The sequence below is a fragment of the Acipenser ruthenus genome, chromosome 33 (genome assembly GCF_902713425.1).
Source record: "Acipenser ruthenus chromosome 33, fAciRut3.2 maternal haplotype, whole genome shotgun sequence".
NCBI lineage: Eukaryota > Metazoa > Chordata > Actinopteri > Acipenseriformes > Acipenseridae > Acipenser > Acipenser ruthenus.
This window is the reverse complement of record NC_081221.1, coordinates 1519436-1540458: the sequence shown is the minus strand read 5'-3', so window position 1 is coordinate 1540458 and position 21023 is coordinate 1519436. Positions and strand designations below refer to the sequence as shown.

Below are 21023 nucleotides of genomic sequence, written 5' to 3'. Positions count from 1 at the left end.
TACCTATCGAGTAATACACACTTATTTTATGCAAGTAGCTTTTTTCACAATGGGATGTGCTGAAATGTAGTGGGCACACTGTTCTGTAATTGTAAGATAATGGCCTCTATCAATATAAATAGAAAACTAGTTTGGCATGTTATGCCCGTTAGCCTTGGTCTGATTTTTGATTACTAGTTTTGCTACTATTTAATTAATACTTTAATCAAATAAAAATAAAGACTAGTTCACTATGTTGTTCCAATTCTGATTGTTGAATGATATTCCACTCACTGCAAAATTGTAATGAAACTTGGTACGGATGTTCTTCAGCACAAATTATTGACGAATCTCGGGACATTTATATGCATGCATGCATGCATGCATGCATGTATGTATGTATGTATGTATGTATGTATATATGTATGTCACTTTTACAGTTATATTATTGAGAATGAGTATGGCACACTTATGTTTTTAAGTGTGTTTATCTATTGGTGTTTCCTGACTCTGTAAAATGTATTTGTAGATTTGTCATTTGTATCCTTTATATACCGGTCAGTGATATAGAAATAATAGGCACTTGTGTGAAAATGACCAATAATACACAATGATTCTTGAACTGATTTCATTTCTTGTGAGTACATGCATTCGGAATTCAAAATGAAACTGAAAATGCTGGTATTTCTTTTTTTTTTTTTTTAAATGTGTTTTGTATTCATTGCTTGCCAACTGCTAGATAAGTAACGACTCATTTGCAGCAATTACTAACAACACGGTGTCTGATGAAATGTATTTGCTTTTCTGTCTCCTCTGGTAATGTACAGTTAGAGAGGAGCCAGAGCATTTGGCATATGGCATAATAATAACTAACTTAAACTACAGAAATACTAAAATAAACTTAATAAAAATGACAAATGTTTCAAAGCCGTTTTACAGTGTAGCTCTTAAACTAGCAACACAGAACTTGCTCACAAAAGATTAGAGACGATGGAAATCAATAAGTGTGATTTCAAATCCCTTTCAACTTAATCTCAGTGGCAGATTTCTTTATTACTGTTGCTCTCTAAATCCACATTTTATTACAGCAGAACACAGAAGTCCACCCACACACTAGCTAGGGCCCAGCCAGCTTTATACCTTGTTGTGATAGTCCTAATGTCGTTTTTACTAACAGTCAGTTTTCCAGCAAGTCTCCACAAACGAACTTGAAATAGAACCTCTGTTGATGCCAATGCTTGTGGAATTCTGGGTAATGAAACAAATTCTTTGGGAACCATTTCTCTGACTTTGATTAAGCTTTTCATGTCCCTCTCGTACAATGCAAGGGGGGCTGGGGGGGGGGGGGTGCGAACCGGCGACCCCGCACACCCAGCCGATCTGATTGAGATCAGTCGATTGAATGGGACGTTATCAAGCAAAAATCATCCCATAGGAATGGGCCAGTAGGTACCTACTATCCTACTAACCCCTAAATCTACCCCTAAACCTAACTGCGTTACTATTGAAGTAATTTTTACTATTATTTCAACACAGCTTTTTAGCACCCTCTAGTGGCTACTACATCCCACGTCCATTAAAGCGCTTGATCTGGACCTACTCCACCTGTTGGGAGGCTAGTAGGTACCTACTGACCCATTCCTATGGGATGATTTTTACTTGATAATGTCCCATTCAATCAACTGGGTGGCACACCACAAGCAAGCTTATTAAACACAATGCAAAAGGCTCAGGCTCGTCTGCATTTGTGGTTTTAGAGCTTTTAATCTTATCTCACCATCAGGGGACAGGACCGGACAGAATCCGTAGCGGCAGTGTATCAAACAGCACCACCCCCTTACGCTTGCATTGCATAATATTACCTGATTAACCATGACAGGTATGTGAGTTCAATGCATGATGAACAGCCCAATTATGCTAATTTACATCTACACTGTTGGTTATATACATCTACATAGTTGGCAGCCCCACTGTGTTCTGAACATTTTTTAAAGATGTGTCTCTTGGCTAGACCTTGGATGATCAAGTTCAAAAACTTCCAAATTAGTTGTTCAGATTCCAACATGACTGCCAGCGATGTATTGTGCTGGAGTTTAGAAACCACAGCCTGTTAGGTAACTGGCAGCAGGGTTGGGTGACTGTGCTAACATAGGTCTGTAACAATGTTTTTAATAAACAGTTTTAGGAGTGCCACAATGCGATGTTGATAAAGCTCTACTAAGCGATTTTCTAGGTACTGTGTAATCATTTGCATTTGAAATCGTGAATCATGAGTTCAAAGTTCCACCCATGCCATCAGGAAGATGCTTTGAGATTTTAAACAGCCGCTTTTGTACAATCCGAACAGTTGACAAAACTGGAATTGGAAAATTCAAAGGACAGTTTTTAATTGACCGCAATGGGTTTTGTGCAGTAATGATGCACTTTTCCATGCTTGTACAGAGTATTGTGACCTTACTACAGAGAAAAAGACAGAGGGTAATTATAATCACAGCAGTGTGCAAATGTGTTAGAGCACCCCATTGCTTCTGTGGTTTGGATTTGTTGTGCATATGAAATCAAACCACTGGAATTGGAAAATTGTCAAAATAGGTTGATTAGTGATTGTCTAATTTAATTGACGACTTTAGTAGGCCAAACATGCAATTGATTTAAAATAGTAAGAGAAAAGGAACACACAGCCACAAATAATAAAATGCATGAGACTTTTTAGAAGCTGTAAGTCTATTTTAAGAAATGACATGCAGTATATTAAACATGGTTATGGGGTCTGCATTGAGGGAGCATAATTGGACATTTTAAATTGGAGAGAAAATTAGATAAAAAAGTGCACTTAAAAAAATATATAGAGAGAGAGAGAGAGAGAGAGAGAGAGAGAGAGAGAGTGCTAGCCAAGGTTACCAGGTGAAGCTGTCCGATCATTTCATTTATGAAACATATTAGAGTTTGCAGTTCCTTCTATCTGTATGGTTTTAGACAGGACTGATGTCATTGAGTTCAGTGCCAACTGATCCAATTCAGTATTTAATTTTCATAACAAAATGTGCTGTTGTACTGAACCAAGGCACATAAATTGTGTCTAATTCAACTGGGATGTACAGTAGGTTCCATCCAGGACTGTAGTACATTATAAATGCATGGCTATAATTGCACATTTAACTATATAGTGAATCATCTATATTAAAGGGCTTTTATTTAACATGTCACAGTGGGGTAGTATGATCATGTGATATTATCAAAGGTCAGAGGTCACAGAGAGTCATCTGTTGAGCTTCTTTGAGTGTAAATGGCTCTACTGTATTCCACAGATTATTATTTTTTTTTTACCAAATGGTTTAGGGTATATTTACATGATTTGTGTTTATTTTTAGTCCAACGCCTGTACGTTAAAGGGAAAGCATTTAAAATCAACAGTAAGTGACCGCCGCAGTTGTCTAGTTAAGTAAGTGAGCCGCTCAGAGCTGCTACAGAACCGTTCAGTTACTTTAGAACGCCATGCAGAAGTGTTTCAGTGAGGCACAGAAGCGGATCGATATACCTATCAGTTGTTATTACAGGCTCTACATAGAGTTTTCGGCAAAGGTATCTAATGTAACATTATAGGCTTTTATGTGTTCCTTCACAATAATAATAGTGAAAAAAAAAACCAGTTACGCATACATTACACAAGAGTTGCGTGAAATTTTGATAAATCTAGTCCATTGTGTTTCTTCGCTTTTGTCACGTCAAGCCTCCGGGTTCCCAGGTGTCAAAGAAAAGAAAATGAAGGGTGACCACCATGAAAAACGAGACGCTCCCGGTCAGAAAGGAAAACCAGTTAAGAAAAGCGAGGATGGGTTCTGTTACCGATGAGCCTGGGGTGAGCCATTCTTTATTGTAGTCGTGTTTAAACAATCAGACCTTCCCAAACAAACATGGCCAACTTCTTCAAGCCTTCAGCATTCGTCAGCAGAATTCCGAGAATTCATCAAGCAGAAACACAATAACTTGCGCCCCCCTCGCCCCCCTGATATCTTTACAAAGGAGGTACTTTACGGGAAGGCATTCGTTTTGGCTCCCCTTGATTGTGCTGAAAGACGTCATGCCAAGCATCCATTTCGTGACTAAAACTTATTTGGCACTCTGCAGTGCATTAAATAGCGGTCTAACAAAAAATAATCAGGGCTGCCATATTAAATCATGCCCCTGGCGAATATTCCAAATATTATTATTTATTTATTAGCAGACGCCCTTATCCAGGGCGACTTACAATTGTTACAAGATATCACATTATTTTTACATACAATTACCCATTTATACAGTTGGGTTTTCACTGGAGCAATCTAGATAAAGTACCTTCCTCAAGGGTACAGCAGCAGTGTCCCCCACCTGGGATTGAACCCACGACCCTCCAGTCAAGAGTCCAGAGCCCTAACCACTACTCCACACTGCTGCCCCGTAGCATAATATAATGATATTGATCAATTTCAGCATCCTTTCACCTAACCGCTCCTGCAGTTTACATGATTTAACTGATGGGAACGAGTTTGAAGTTTAATACATACTGGGAAGCAACGGCAGTTTTTATCTTTATAGTCCACATTATTGTATAAAAAACCAAATGGATCGCGCGGTTGCCAATAAAACCCTTTGTTCGCATTACTTAGGCAACTAGGACCAGTTATAATAAGAGACCAGAACAGATTTTTAAAACCTTAGTTAATGCGAGACAGGACAGTTCTAAAATGGTCAAACAAACCCTGCAATATACATTTTTAAACAGCATGTTTTTTTGAGGAGCCAGATCTTTTCATTCTCCTCTCCACAGGTCTTCCAATCTACACATTCATACACAACCCCACTGTTTCCTTCAAAGGGCACTTCCGTCCTCTAGCTACCTGGATGATGTCATCAGCCCTACCCTGGGATGGGGCTGGGCCTACCTTCACCTCAGGTTTGCCAGCGTTCCATGTGGGTGGGGCAGGAGCTTATAAATACCACAGCCTAAAGCAAGGAGACTATTCTCAGTGGTCACAAACAGATCTAAGGTAAGAATCTATTTTAAAACTATGTCATAATATTTAATAATAATGTTGCTTTGTTTTATACGTGTAGCAATTTTGGAGTTTAATTTTATTGTCGACAATGCAGTGCACTAGGACGTAGCATGGTCTTAATACAAAGCAAGTAAGGTCTTCAGCTGTATAATTCAACATGCTTGCCCATGCTTTTCCTATGCTTTGCTATTCCTCACCATGGTATACCACAATAAGGTGACTGACACTTTTTTTAAAGTAGAGAGATTCACCCTATATTGACAAATGTTTCATTCAAGCAATATTCTATTTTCCTGTATGCTATCTTACTGTACAGGTAAATTTTCTGACTCTTATAAGGTGTAGGTATGGATGAGTCCGAAACAAAAGTTTGAGGCAAACTGTTGAACAAAAACATGATGTGTTGCAGCTTTAGTCATTATACAATTAATAAATCCTGCAGAAAGCTTGCATTATAGGCTGCATTAGTTAGCATATCTTAATGCGTTTTACTGAATGCTGATGAAATGGATCATGACATCACCGCCCACAGTATTTGGGAACAGGGTAATTTGAAAGAATGACATAACGCTATCTCAATCCTTGTATTTAAAGAGTTACTGTAATTATTGTCATAAGATCCGAGGCGAGGTAAATAGGCAAACTTGGCATTTTCTGTTACTGCAGAAACTGTCGATTGAGGTGCAGAGTAAAGAGTAGACTGTAAAATAGTACAATGTGTTTAAATGTCCACTAGCTTGCTTACGTACCATTCTAGTCCTCTCCCAATCATTGTGTCGTGCAAGTTTAGGCATTGAGTGCAGAGGGAAGCCCTTTTAAATACAGCATGCATCAACTTCACGTGTCCTCAAGCCAGAGAGACAGGCAAGCGTGAAGCACAAAAACAACTTCAACTACAGCGTGATCGGGGAGGAGAGGGAAAAACACCTCTACTGTACTTATTCCACAATGGAAAGTATAATGACATAATAGAGATTTGTCAAATAGGCACAACATTAGAAATGCATGGGGCACAAAGGTGTAGGTTATAGTGACTTTAAGTCCTGTGCTGCAGAGCTACATTGCAGCGTTACAGATTATGTCAGCACAACTCTTTAAGCACCACTCTAGACTTTTAAATAAAGATTTGCATCCAACTCGTTGGTATGGTTCCAGAACTGTATGGCCAGGCTTAATTAGGCTGTCAAATGCCTAAATGGGTATATATGTTTGTGTGGTGACTACATATGTGCACATTATGAGTTACACAATATTCCTTCCCAAGCTGTAAATGAGGTGTAGCAAACCATATCTGACAGGCTTCATCGCCTACCGGATTGATAACAAACAACTTGTTTCCACGGCAACGCCTCTGTTAGATTTATTACTCACAGGCAAATCCACAGAAAAGAGCCCTTGCTCCTGGCACTGCTGGGGTTTTCAAGGGATCTATTGAAAAAAAAAAAAATTTACAAAATGGAACAGGTTTAGTTCATATAATAGGAAGGGAATCCATTCTAAATGTCGTTTGGAATTATACTACAGGTTCTCTGTTAATTGTTATAAATGTCACCTTGCACAGTTTGTGCCTTGCTCAAACGCTTCAAAATTATTTCTGTTATAATAAAAGACCCATCATGAAGGCTGTATTTTTTTCACGATTGATTTTGAATATATATATATAATTTTAAACTTCACAGCTCTGCTGTACTGTGCTCTGTATGGCAACTGTACACAGGATCATTTTGATGAATCCTTAATGACGATGGTTGATTTCTCTCTTCAAAATCTCTAAAGAAATATCATTTATCATTTTGACATACTAATTATTCACGAAGGCCTGCAGCCAATTAAAGTCGCCTCTGTAAGTCGCCTTGGATAAAGGCGTCTGCTAAATACACAAATAATAATAATAATAAATAACAAAAACAATGTTGCAGTATTTCTAAAAGCTTTGCAAAATATTTAAATATACCCATCTTCCCATGCACTCTTGTTTTTTCGACTGAATTTCTTTGTGCCGTTTCTTCTAATATGAAAACACACCAGTAATATTCCAGTTTTCAGTTATGCACACAGTTTTGAGTATAACAGTTTTTCTTCTCTTTATCGTGTAGGCGTTGGCGTACTATTGGGAACACTGAACTTCAAGAACAAAGGTAGCTGAGGGACCATCCTTCAGCCTTAGACCCAGTAAAATAGAGACAGTGTGATGTCTCAACTTATTCCAAACCATGTGCTACGAGTTGGACAGACGATATGTCTCTCGTCAAAAGAGGACGTCGTCCCCCTGGGGCGCAGCTGTCCATCCGTCTCTCCGACATGCTGTTCCTACTCCACAGACAGATGGGTTAGCCAACCAATGAAGATCCGCTCCCAACAAAGTGGAACTTCCACGCAAAATAGTGGACACTACCAGATCTGTGATAAACGAGGGGACCCTGACTTTCTCACACACTGTGTCCTCTCCGGCTCAGCGGGGTATAGCGCTAAAAGTCAGGGGACTCAAGTTTTCAGTGCTTCAGGCCAGCACAGAGAAGAGGAGGGTTGTGCGGAGAGGGATGAGGAGAACCCTCTCTCTCCAACGCTGGACGTCTCCATCGACAACCTCAACCAGCTCATTTTGGAACTGGACCCATCTTTTCAACCCATCCCTGTCCACACAGCAAACCATTTCAATAGCCGAGAATCTTCAAGTATGAGATCTGAGCGACCGGCTCAAGGTAATTATCCAGTTCCTTTATGTTTAACTGAGTTTTGCAGATAGTAAGAAGTTAGCAATAGTAAGCACACTTTTGGGGGGTGTAGAAAGTGATGCATGAATAAAGCAGGGTTTGTATACTAGATTTTAGTTTTACTTGCAATCCACAGTCCTGTGTACAATGCCATGTATATTATCCAAACTCAACACAGAGAAAGGGGTTGGACAATTTGAAGGAAGGCTTGAGGCACTTTTCCCCCTCAGAGAATAACACTGTGTTTCATCATTCACAGCATAAGAAATTGATTCTCAGGATCATTAATATAAATTCTTTGAAACAACAATGCAAAAACAATCCCGCACCCACTGCATGCCAACCTGTTCCTGTTTCAACAAGAGTGACCAAAGATCTGGACAATAACAAAGTCGCTTCTCACTAAATTACCACTTGTGAAACTGCTTCACCTCAAATGCAATTTATTTTCAATGTCTGTTTTACATTTTTTTTTTACTGCTGCATAAATAATAATTGAAGTCTGTGCACTTTTCCAACAGTTGAACATAACAAGATGATTGCCCAGCACTCTATTGTTATGAAAAGCATTGATTGCTACCCATGCCAAAAATCTTTTTGCCAGTCTGAACACACCTATGCTGTACATAAAGCACAGTTAATCATTTTTATGAGCAAGCAATTGTGGCTGTCGGCTATATATGTTATACTGGAATCCCTGTAATCTTTGCCCAGTAGACATCACTCATGTGTCATTTAGCAAAGGCATGGATATTTACGTGTATATATACAAAACACACCCATGCAAAATTAGATTTACTGGGCACAGGACTGTAAATAAGGCACCCAATGGATAGCAGTTTGGGCAAGTCCAGGTTGTATTGTTTATTAATTTGCTTTTTCACCTGAAAATTAGGCTCACAGAGCAACCTGGAATGGGTCTAACTCCTAAGCAATTAAATTTTCATGGTGGGCTAGTAAGGGAAGCTGACTTTAGTTCGGGCGACTTAAGCCGAGGGAACTTTGTGGCTTGGAACTAGGTTTCAGGAGACTAGGTTTCAGGCCACTGCATGGCACACCAGGGGAGGCTTGGAGTTTGATAAGCCTCAAGCTGGATCTCCTGGAACCAGGTTTCAAGCCACTGTTTTTAAAAAAAGTGGCTTTCTGTTCCCTCAGTTTTAGAATTCAGTTTTTAAAAGAGAGCTGCAAAGGTTCACTGAGTTTTAATCAGCTTGTGAATGACTGTGTACCTTTTTGAACAATCGATCCAGTTATGTTCTTTAAGAATTCCTGAAAAGGGCTGTGTTTGAAGTTATGGAGGATATGACATTAAACACAAACCATAAAAGCGAGTTGAGAAACAACAGATCCGGGGTTACACCCACAGTCTGATGGAAGAGAAAGGAAGGTGGGTGTAACCACAGCCTCACCCTGTCTTGCTGGCCCCCGGCCAGTGTCTGGTGTTGGGGTGTGGACAGCATGAGCCTGGTTCATGAAGAGGCCTGCCCAGAACGACTAAGGAGGCCCCAGCCTGCAATAACAGCAGCCTCTGAGTTCAACTGTACTGTTAAACTTGGAGAAGAACACAGCTGCATAACAGTAGCCCCTGGTTCTCTATATCAACAGTGTCTGTTTGAATTTGTTCAGTTTACATAGCAACCAGGTTTAATCAAGTTTGTTGCCGTGCTATTATAGGTTATTACATGTTGAGCCCATATTGAACAAAGTATTCGTAACAAGATTATTTCTATTGCTGTTTGCAAAGTATGATCAGTGGTAAAACAATATAAGAATTCTGAAAACGTATTTAGCGTTTTGTTGCTAAAAACTATCACAGCCGATATTCCCTTCTTAAAAGTATTAATCTGCTTCCTTTCTTGAATCTGCACGTTTCCTAAACGTGTGTGCATCAGGAGTGGCTCACTCAGTGGACTTCCACTGTTCGACCTCTGGGCATACTTCTTATTATTACACATTACACATATACACATGGATTTGGATCTGTCGATGGAAGGCGAGTTAACTTAACAGCCAACGCCCTGTTAAAAAGAAAAGCTGAGCTCAGTCTTTGCGTGCAATTTCTATACAGCATTAATAACAGGAGATGTGGAGGGGGGAATGATTTGCCCTCAGGTTATATCTATGACGATATATGAAGTACAATCAGGAGACTCCATCTCTGCAGGTTCATACAAGACGGAAACCAAAGAATTTCCTAATAATCCTCGACAGCTAAATCAACAAAGGGCACACAGCAACTATTTTGAATCCACTTTATAATCTAATTTCTACTGAAGGATAGTGCTGTCTATACAGATGACAAACTTGATTATCGGAAACGTTCTGCAGTATTCAATAGAAGTGCCGTCACCAAGGCATTTAATACCTGGCGGTGACACTGATTGGGATAAAGGAGAGGTAAGGTGGGTTAATGTTGGAGTGTGCATAATGTGTAAAACCGTAGACATCAAAACCAGCCTGCAAGGGCATTTACATTTGCGATGCTGAAAAAATGTTTGAGGGAATAATAAACTATTCCTTTGGTTAATACATTCACTGAAGCGTTTGTCCGATTAAATTCTAAGTCTAGTAGAACGTTTTGACAAATTAGTTTTACATATTAAAAAACGAACCTGACAAGTTGCCCTTGTAGTTCACTTAAGAGTGGATTTGATCAACTTATACCCCGCCATGTGTGCCACAGCTGGATATTACTGGAGTATTTTACAACACTGGGGAATCGCCACTAATCCCTGCCTACTTCCTTTTGACACAGTTTTACAACAGTACTGTTTGTGTACAGTAATGAATAAGTGTTTGAAGTTACGGCTGGATAATTATGAGCCCATGACTCAATTATATATATAAAGCTGCAGTAAAAATTTATTGGTACAGTAAATTCCCAATAACATAGGGAAAACTCTGACTCGTCTTTGATGCACACCTTTAATAAACATGCATTATGTAAATGAGCCTCACCTGCTCGGGTTCGTTGCCCCTTTATAAATAGACCCAGGACACCTGTGCTGTTTTTTTAATAAACAAATACAAAAACAAAACAAACAAAATAAACACCTAGCTCTTTTTGAGCACTAACTACACCACACTGGAACCTGCCTATACACAGGACAGCTAAGCTGTTTACCTGGAACACCATTCAAAACTAAATAGGTTTATACTGCCTTTTTATTTTTACACCTGCACACACTCACAAGCGGGCTCTTCACACAGCAGCCTCGAGCAGACTGACTGCTTCCCTTTTATATCCTGCACCTGGCTCTAATTTACAATAACAGCCAGGTGCAGGTCATAATTAACTAATAAAACAATAAAACAGTTAACAAAACGTGCAGGCATACCTGTTTTCTGCAGGGAGGATTTTAACCCCCTCCCTGCTGTGTTACAATTAGTAAATATCTACTGTTAATCCATCTTCAGTTGAGTGGACTGGAATGGAATGAAGAGAGGTCTGCAGCATGACATTTATATTCAACCTATTTCCTTGCAGGATCTCATGATGATGTGGAAATCTCCGAAGTTCATCTGGTGTCCAGAAGCACCTCCACTTCTCGCTCATCGGATCGCTCTATCACCAGCACTGCCTCTTATGGGGTCCCGATTCCCCCAAGGTCACCCAGGGACAACAGCTGCTCCACCAGCGGGAGCCTCATCTTCTCCAGCTCCCCATCCAGAGCGAGCACTCTGCCTCCTCAGCCTTGCTCTCGGCGTGGGGGCTCTGACAGCCCCGCTACCCAGTGCAGCACATGGGAGCATACCCCCCACAGCTCCTGCTCCACCCTGCCCCACTCCCCTGGTTCAGACACCTGGCCCAAGAACTTGCACATCCACGGGCAAAGGATGAGCGGAGCCTCGCTGCTGTCCACATCACCAGGCTCCGACACGAGCTACATTCTGGGAAGGTGAGTCTTTTCCAAATGTCCGTTTTTATTACCATACCTTAACGTATTCCATTTTTACGGCACATCCTTCATGTGCAAGCCCACAAGGATGCTTTGTAAACCAAACAAAAAGATTAAAGCTGTTTAAACTTGTGTAGGCAGAGATGGAAATAAGACTCCCATTGCATAGCAGTTTGATCCATTCCTGGTTTTAGTATAACAAGACGCACCTGAGCTTGATACATATATACTTTGAGGCTAATCAAGCCTTTAATAAAAGCTGGAATGGGTGAAACTGCTGTGCAATAGGAGTCTTATTTACATCCCTGGTAGGGTAAATTAGAAAAAAAGCTAAATGTTTTGTAGTTGGGAAAAAAAAGGTTAACATAAAAATGTTACATTGATTTTTACAACCTCTTGACATAGTATACAACATGGTGGTACATCAATATAAAATTTGGAACAAGCACTGAATTAAAATAGAAATGTACAGTGGTTTACTATACACATCTCCCAAGCACTCCCTTCCATACTGTACTTCAGGATGTATAGAAAGTTTCTCTATCACCTCCCAAAAAACGCATCCTTAATTCAGAGAGCTCTTTTCCCTTGAGTAAGTCAACACACTTTGTCTCAACAGTGTCCACTCTCTCATGAGCGAAGATGCCGACAGTCCCGAGAGAAAACTCTTCGGGTCCTCAGGGTCCTACTGGAACCTGAGCAGCCCTTATTCCAACTCCCCTGACCTCCAGAAAACCTACTTCAGCGACCAAAACCTTGAGGTCTCCAACAGCCAATCTCAGCACCCATCATCCATCCGTTCATTCAAGGGACAAAACCCCCTCTCCCGTGCCTATCTCAGAGGTCACCCCAGCAGCTGCCCTCCCTCCGTCACTTGTTCCATGGCTGACATCCCCATGGTCCTCATCAATGGGAGCCCCGAGCACAAGGACTCAGTAATCCCAGACTCCCGGAACAGTCACAACTCTGGGACACTGGGACACAGAGCGACCATGAAGAAGTCCTGCAAAGCTTCAAGCACCCCTGCTGTCAATGGTACGGCATCCACGATACCCTTTTTACCTTTGTTTGTTTGTATCTGACTGCAGGGTTGGGGTCAATTCTTGTTTTTCAATTCTCAATTCAGTTTCCAATTCCCTTTTAATCAATTCCAACACATCATTGATCACAGTGGCAATTAGCAGTGTCAAAATGATCTTCTCACAGTGACAGCAAATTGCTTATCACTGCTAGTCAATTAAATTGGCTGTGCTTACTAGGTCTCCTAAAATTAAAATAAAAAATCAAATTCCTTCGAAGGAATGGGAATTGGAATTGGGAATTGATTTTAAAAAGGAATTGGAAATGGAATTGAAAAACAGGAATTGACCCTAACCCTGTCTGACTGCTCTATTAGCACGGATTACTATAAACCTAATAACAGTGGAATTAATCCCATTTAATTGACCCGTTTGATAGACGCATGTTTAGGAAATGGAAATCTGCAGATTAGTCCAGTCAAGAAAAGATTAGCTTCTGTAATCAAACCCATTTCAATGGACTGGCTAAAAACATCTTTTGGGGTTCAAAAAGCCAGACTGAAAATGCATAAGTAAAGCTGTCATTGAAAACGTGTAGTGCTTTAAAAACAAAGACCTGGGCTAGAATTGTCCTCTGAATGGAGCACCCTCTTTCCCTCTGCTGTGTCTAGATACGTCATGATCTTCCCTCTCTTCTCCAGGTCAGTCTTCAGATGTCCAGCCCACCATGAAGTTTGTCATGGATACCTCCAAGTTCTGGTTCAAGCCCCACATCAGCAGGGACCAGGGTAAGCTGCTGCCAGCCCCTGGGCTTTACCCATTCAAGAGAATAATGAAGGCTGAGGCATTATGGCAGCTTGGTGGTCCAGTGGTTAAAGAAAGTGGCTTGTTACCAGGAGGTTCCAGGTTCAATCCCAGCTCAGCCACTGACTCACTGTGTGTGACCCTAAGCAAGCCACTTAACCTCCTCATCCTTCCGATGAGATGTAAAATCGAGGTCCTATAAGTGACTCTGTAAGTCGCTTTGGGTAAAAGCATCTGCTAAATAACTAATTAATAATAATTATATATTGGAATGCAGAACAGAGGCATGTCTAAATATTGGCACAGTTTAGATCATTTAAACAGGGCCCTGCTTGGGTTATGCAAAGCGACTGATGTATTTCTCTGTAAGGCCCAGGGAAGGTGCTATTTTAATGATTTAGGCGATGGCGGTATTTAGACTCCTCTGTGTCATTCTCCTGTAGCTGACGCTCTTCTGAAGGACCAGGAACCGGGTTCCTTCATCGTGCGGGACAGCACATCTTATCGAGGCGCTTTTGGGTTGGCCATGAAGGTCGACAAAGACCCGTTACCTTCAAGCAGATCAGGTACCTTTTCAAAAGTATTAAAGTTAGCTACAATCACCTTAAGAGATACTTATCAGTACTTGCTGTGGAAATTCTAGCACTGTGCAGATACCAACTAAGCCTGCCACTTGGTGTTATTTATGTGTCTGTGATCAAACAGCAAAACCCGCTCAAGTTCTCTACTGAGACTCAGTTTTCCCTTTTTTTTCCTTGGATGGCTGTAATAGAGAACTTTTTTGGAGGACTCTTCCTAAAACGATATTATAACTAGTCGTGACCCTCAAAAGAGTCAAACTAACTCCAGTCTCATGCTTTCCTTTAAGATGGCCAGAGCTCAGATCTCATCAGGCAGTACCTTATTGAATCTTCAGCAAAAGGAGTCCGTCTTAAAGGAGCTTCGGAAGAACCCTATTTTGGTAAGTGGATCAGAAAGCTTTGCAGGAACAGAAGACGTCATTAAATGTTAAACCCGGATTAGCATGTGGAAAAATGATGTTGTGAATTAGTAATAATGTTTGAGCTTAAAGAATTATCGATATGATTACTGTTTTACTTTCCTAAGCAATAAACACTTTGATGATACACTGCAAGTTGTTGCAGCATGGGTTCTGTAATAGGAACGTAATGTAAAGAAGTACATGTTTTTGTTAGGCAAATGGTCAGATGCAATGGCTTCACAGGGTGTGTTACAATTACGTAATGTAGTGTCATGTCAACTAATACCTCTTTTCCATGCACCACTCAACCCAGGTTGAGAAACCTGCTGGCACTGATACTGCATTTCCATGTTCATTTAGCCAACCCACATTGGTCGCCAGTCCGAACTGCCCCTGATTTTTTTTTTACCCTTTCCCGAAGCGGGGTGGGTGGAAGTACATCACCACCCTGACTAATCAAGTGACGAGGGGTCGTAAACTTATAACCCACATCCGGGGAGAGTGGGTTTCTCCATGCTTTAATATTCTCTTAAAATCCTAAGAATTGTTCGGATTATCAGAAGCAAAGCAATCGTGTCCATCCTTTCGGTTTTGTAAACAAACGAATGCGACCTTAGCCGCAAAGCTTGCTGGGAAAGAACCGCCAACATCTGTCAAACTCGCATTGCATGGAAACGGTCTTTTCACTCAACTCGGGTAGACTAGCAGTGGGGTTTCACGAGCAATGCAGTTGAACCCGGATCAGCTCGGATTGACGGTCAGTCCGCGCTCATGGAAACCAGATGTAACATAACCACTGTTGTAACCTGGAAAAACAATTAGAGTTTTTTTTTTTCTTTCTTCAAGATTAAAATGGTTTTCATTCATGTGGCTGCTTTCCTGTAAACTTCGGATATTGTGAAAGAGTCAACATTTGCATTTCCTGTAAGATAAAGGGTTCTCAGTCAACATTTGCAGTAACTGGAGGATTTTCTCACTGTATGACGCACAGTTGCTGTTTCAGACTTGCACCACATCTCATTTAATGTTTAACGCGCTTATCTCCAATTTGTTTTTCAACAGGCAGCCTTTCTGCTTTGGTTTACCAGCATGCCATTACTAAACTGGCTTTGCCCCGTAAACTGCTTATTCCTACCACAGGTAAGTCACGCTTTTAATAACGAAAGTATATTCGAGAGCAGTGTGGAGCAGTGGTTAGGGCTCTGGACTCTTGACCGGAGGGTCGTGGGTTCAATCCCAGGTGGGGGACACTGCTGCTGTACCCTTGAGCAAGGTACTTTACCTAGATTGCTCCAGTACAAACCCAACTGTATAAATGGGTAATTGTATGTAAAAATAATGTGATACCTTGTAACAATTGTAAGTCGCCCTGGATAAGGGCGTCTGCTAAGAAAATAATAAAAAATAGTTTTAAGAAGACGTTATGCATCACGCATCGACGCATTTTCTCGTATCGACGAATGTTTCTCGTTTCGAGCAGATTTCGCAGAGAGAGGTGAACACAGGGAAGACACGTCAGCAACACATGAGAATACAACACCAGGTGAGTTCAGATTCTGTTTTGGCAACAGGTAACAATTCTACAGGCATCTCTGGCTCCATTTTCAGTCGGCAAGCTCATTTATCAGCCTTCTGAACTTATTAATTACCAAATCAAATTCTTTGAAAACACGAGTTCTATTAGTGTAACTGGATACATTCTAAATCAATATGTTGCCATTCTAAAAGTTTTCAATCTTTCACAAGTGTAAAATGACACATTTACATTATATATTCCTAGCGTCCTATTTTGAGCACAGTCAAGTTAGACGTGCCCCGAACCAGAACACTGACATGTCACGCCGGCTATGAAGCTCAACACATAGAAAATGGAGTCGCTTTATCATCACTGTGGGGAGGAAAACACCAAGAAAAAGCATCAATTTTAGGCTTCAGTTTATTATTTTATATTGAGACATCATAAAAGCATCTGAAGGGCTATATTTGCGGAATTAATAATTTACATTTAGACTTAACTTGTGCGGTTAACAAAATTAGAGTAAGTTATGATAAAAATATAGTTCAAGAGAAAATTAAAATAACAGGTCTATAGCAGTTAAAAATGCTCCAAAAAAATACAAAGTAACCTGTCCTCAAATGACAATGGCACTTAATGGGTTAATCCTTCCTGATTTCTTTAATTTTAATTTAAGCCACTCACAAAGAGGTGGGAATGAACTCATTTATACTAAGACAGAAACCTCCACATTTTTTTTCTACAACATATCACGTTATAAGTAGTACTGTCCAAAGAACAATAATACCTTTGTTTTCCAAGATCGTATGCATAAATTGTTAGTTTAATGTGCAGCAAAAACTGCATGAAGCATTATAGAAAACAATGTTTTTTAAATAATCAGCTTTTTTCTTTATGGACTAAAAGTCATTTTAAACATCTTCCAAAAAATAATAAAAAATAAGCGATCCATTCCCTACCATGTTTACTTTTGTGCAATAATACACAGGTCCCAAGTTTCATCAATGCAGGCAATGATTAATCTGACCTGAATTATAAAAATGACATTTCAAATCAATGAAAGACAAAGAAAACTTGCAATTTGAATTACAGCCCAGCAATGAATGAAGTGTACATGCAATCATATGTTGATGCAGTTGTCCATGGGGAGATTCCTCCAGGATTACGTTAAAAGTCTTTCATTGTTTCCACCCCCAGCAACCTGCAACCTTCTGTACCTGAATTCAGTCAACACAGAGTCTCTGACTGGGCCTCTCGCTGTCCAGAAGGCCGTGTCCGCCACGTTCGAGACAGACCCCCTCCCCGTCCCCACCATCGTCAACTTCAAAGTGTCGCACAAGGGCATCATACTTACTGACATCCAGAGAAAGTAAGAGAAGTTTAAAGTCTGTTCTGTTCAGTAGAAGAATTTTAGAAATAGCAATGTGTGATTTTAATCAAAACAGACATTTAAAAAAATGTAAAATGGCTTAAAGCTCATTGGATAAGAGCCACATTCTTTACATACAGTCGTGTGCAAATTTATTGGAACACCTCAAGATTTGTCATTTATATCCTTTATATGCCTACCTGCATGAAAGGGTGTGAGAATTTCAATTTTCAGTCATTAATCAGTGATATTGAAACAATACGCACTCATGTGTGGAAATGTTAGACAGCTTTGTGCTTTAATTAGGCATCTTAAACAACTTCTAAAAAGTCTTGTGCATTTTAGCATTTGTGGCTGTGTGTTCCTTTTCTTACTATTTTAAATGGGACAATCACTAAACTGCCTGTTGTGACATTTTTCCAAGATTTCCAGTTCCAGTGGTTTGATTTCATATGTGGAAGCAGTGTGGAGTAGTGGTTAGGGCTCTGGACTCTTGACCGGAGGGTCGTGGGTTCAGTCCCAGGTGGGGGGACACTGCTGCTGTACCCTTGAGCAAGGTACTTTACCTAGATTACTCCAGTAAAAACCCAACTGTATAAATGGGTAATTGTATGTAAAAATAATGTGATATCTTGTAACAATTGTAAGTCACCCTGGATAAGGGCGTCTGCTAAGAAATAATAATACGCACAACAAATCAAAACCACAGAAGCCATGAGGTGTTCTAACGCATTTGCACATTACTGTATGCACTTTCAAATGCTTTTTTCATATGGATAAGTCATTGATGTAAATTGAGGCACTGTTTATATTAACAATGCATGTGCATTCCTGTCTTTCAGACTGTTCTTCAGGCGACACTACCCTACAAACACCCTCAGTTACTGCGGTGCTGATCCAGAGGACAGGAAGTAAGTCAACTATTACCCTGCTTTCTCGCGTATTGCATTGCAATAACTTTACCCCTACCTGCACAATGCGTAGCCTAAGGGCACAAGCGCTGGACTGTAGTTACAGAAACACAGCCATACATGGGCAAGACAGCCTCCTTAAATGCACTCACATATACAGATTGCACGCAGAGCCTTAAGGGAGATAAATAGCATAGTACATCACAGCTGATCATGTCAATTGATTGGCGCTATACACAGACTACAGCCCATCAAGGAAAGGTGTGTGTGAGATTGAGTGCTGGAAAGAAATATTGAAAAGTACCAGGATTGCTCTGGCTTGGTGTATAGACATCAGAGGCTGGTTTCACAAATCAGCGAAATCCAGTTCACTTCCATTAAAAATTAAAGAAAATAACGCATTTATCCTTTGATGATATAGACTTGCTGAGTGCATTGCTATTAAACTTTATCGTTCTATCTTGATATTTTTTTTTTTTTTTTTTAAAACAGATACAAATCAGATCGCTTGCTAGCTAGCAGCCTGCTAAGCGCTAGCAGTGCTGTGTGAAACTGGTCCCTGCTTCCCTGTAAAACCTGAAGTTGTTTTCTTAGTTTCTAAATGCTTTTTTTTTCTATTTTACTTCCAGGTGGCAAAAGCACTGCAGATCTGCCAGGTAAGATTTGTCCATTTATTAATGTTACTACTAATAACAACATTGAGGGATCCCTACACAGATAGTTATTTTGTTTCAAGTGGAGGTGCAGGAACAAAAAAAAAACAATTAATTGATAAAGAACGACCCGCACTCTCCACTAAAAAAACATTCCAAATCTCTTAAAAGTACAATTAATATTCCTTTATTATTTCATTTTTTATTAGTTCTTTACTAATAACAACAACAATACTACTACTAATAATAATAATAATAATTTTACTATTATTGATAATAAAAAGAATAATGATACTACTAATAATAATAATACAAATAACAATGGCAATACTACCATTTTATTAATAATAATAATAATAATAATAATAATAATAATAATAATAATAATAATAATAATAATAATAATAACCAGTAACCCATTTGAATGAATTTGCAGGATTTTTGGATTTGTTGCAAAATGCCAAGACATCAGCCAGGAGAATGTGTGCCACCTGTTTGCAGAGTATGACAGCCTGCAGCCAGTAGAGCTAGCCATCAAACTGGCCAGGGGTCTGAAGGACTTGGACACCCAGTGACCACCTGCTGCAGCCCAACCCTGACCTGGCTGACTCCCCCACGGACTGGACACCATCCATATACATACACACTGTGTATACAACAGCCTGGACCGCCATATCTCAACCCATTTCCTATGTACTAGGTGGGGATTTAATGTCAAATTCATATGTTTCTGTTGTGTTTTATTGTGCTAAATATACAGCTACGGCCAAAAGCTGCGTCAGCCTATAGAATTCTATCTAATTTTGCTTCGTAAAGTCGAATGAAACCTGCTGAACAATGTTACATTAACATATTGAATTGCACCCCGCTTTGTAGTTTTCCATATACTTAACAAAAAACTGACTACAATTGAAAATTGTGACATTTTAAAATCTAACATGACATAACATAAAATCTAATATATGTAGTCTATTTATTTATTTATTTTTTTCGTACGAAACACATTTTGTATTTTCATTGCCATTGTATTTTGTATGGCACTTATACTGTATTTGCACATTGCAATACTTTAAGGTTGCCATGGTGACCCATCCCACGAAGCTCTATAAAATTGTTACTTTAATCGTTTTGTTGTTTGGTCATATTATTTCATAGGGTAGATCGCCCTCTAGTGGTTGGGATGAACTACTCCAAGAAACACAAGTCTACTATGTTTAAGACTATTAGACAACATACATTCCACTTTGAAAAAAAAAATAAAAAATCCTTAAAATCTTGCTACTGTATATATGAAATACAATATGTCCATTTATACAGTTCAGTGCTAATGTGCAAACGTGGAATGGAATTAAAGTCAGCTAATGCTGTTCATTATGTGTCAAAGTACAGTATATATTTAAAAGAAATCCTGGGTACTGTGTGTGTAATATAATCTGTAGATTTTTTTGAGTGTACCAGATATTGTCGTGCCAAGAACGCATCATAAATCTGCCCATTTTTTTCTGTTGCTCTGCTTAAAGTGGAAAAAAGACAGCGGGATTTATTTTATCGTATTATTAGTTTATTCAGTAACACTTTACATCAAGCGTCTAATGATGACTGTGCATTTACATAGTAGTTTCTTAGTAAATACATCAGAAATGCAATGTTAGTATGCCTAGTTAGAATGTAGTTAATGTGTACATCTTTTTACACAGTATAAACCTAACCCTACCCTGAACCCTAACCCTTTTCTGATACTATTTTGTACTTACAGATATCGTGCAAAAAGATTATATGAGAAAGGCAGTAACCAACATGTCAATATGAATAATATATAAATTATTCAGAGAGCTTGTTAAAGGTTTATCTGCAGTTGCAGCTTTCTGCCACAAGGGGTAGTAAAAAAACTATATTTGTGTTAGTTTAAACAACCCAAGACAGAATTGTGCTTTTTTTATTTTTCATTTTATTAACTAGTAATGTCTAGCTTACTGATATTGTAACAAAATACATTTTGTTTTTTGTTGTTGTTGTTAATGGTTATGTTAAAATGCACAGAAAGCATAGCTGTGTAAGAGACTGAATGATTTGTCTTCATACTGTAATGATAATCTCCAAAAGAAGATAATTAAATTAAAACGTGTTTTACCCTTACGTAA

General features: G+C 39.4%; 1 protein-coding gene across 3 annotated transcripts in view; it reads left to right on the top strand.

The window, feature by feature from the left end:
* LOC117433385 (tensin-4-like) overlaps positions 1–21023 on the top strand; it is a 23059-nt gene extending 2036 nt beyond the window's left edge. The window contains exons 2-15 of one of the 3 annotated variants that reach the window (XM_034055578.3): positions 3710–3838; positions 4787–5006; positions 7112–7717; positions 11217–11628; positions 12248–12663; positions 13349–13435; positions 13895–14017; positions 14320–14412; positions 15496–15573; positions 15914–15976; positions 17147–17318; positions 18161–18229; positions 18859–18885; positions 19319–21023. In XM_034055578.3, the coding sequence (XP_033911469.2) occupies positions 7207–7717; positions 11217–11628; positions 12248–12663; positions 13349–13435; positions 13895–14017; positions 14320–14412; positions 15496–15573; positions 15914–15976; positions 17147–17318; positions 18161–18229; positions 18859–18885; positions 19319–19457 (2190 nt within the window). In that variant the 5' untranslated portion in view covers positions 3710–3838; positions 4787–5006; positions 7112–7206 and the 3' untranslated portion in view covers positions 19458–21023. Of the gene's footprint in view, positions 1–3699; positions 3839–4786; positions 5007–7111; positions 7718–11216; positions 11629–12247; positions 12664–13348; positions 13436–13894; positions 14018–14319; positions 14413–15495; positions 15574–15913; positions 15977–17146; positions 17319–18160; positions 18230–18858; positions 18886–19318 lie in introns of those variants that run through there. The other 2 variants (XM_059006568.1, XM_059006567.1) reach the window with 2 other exon arrangements.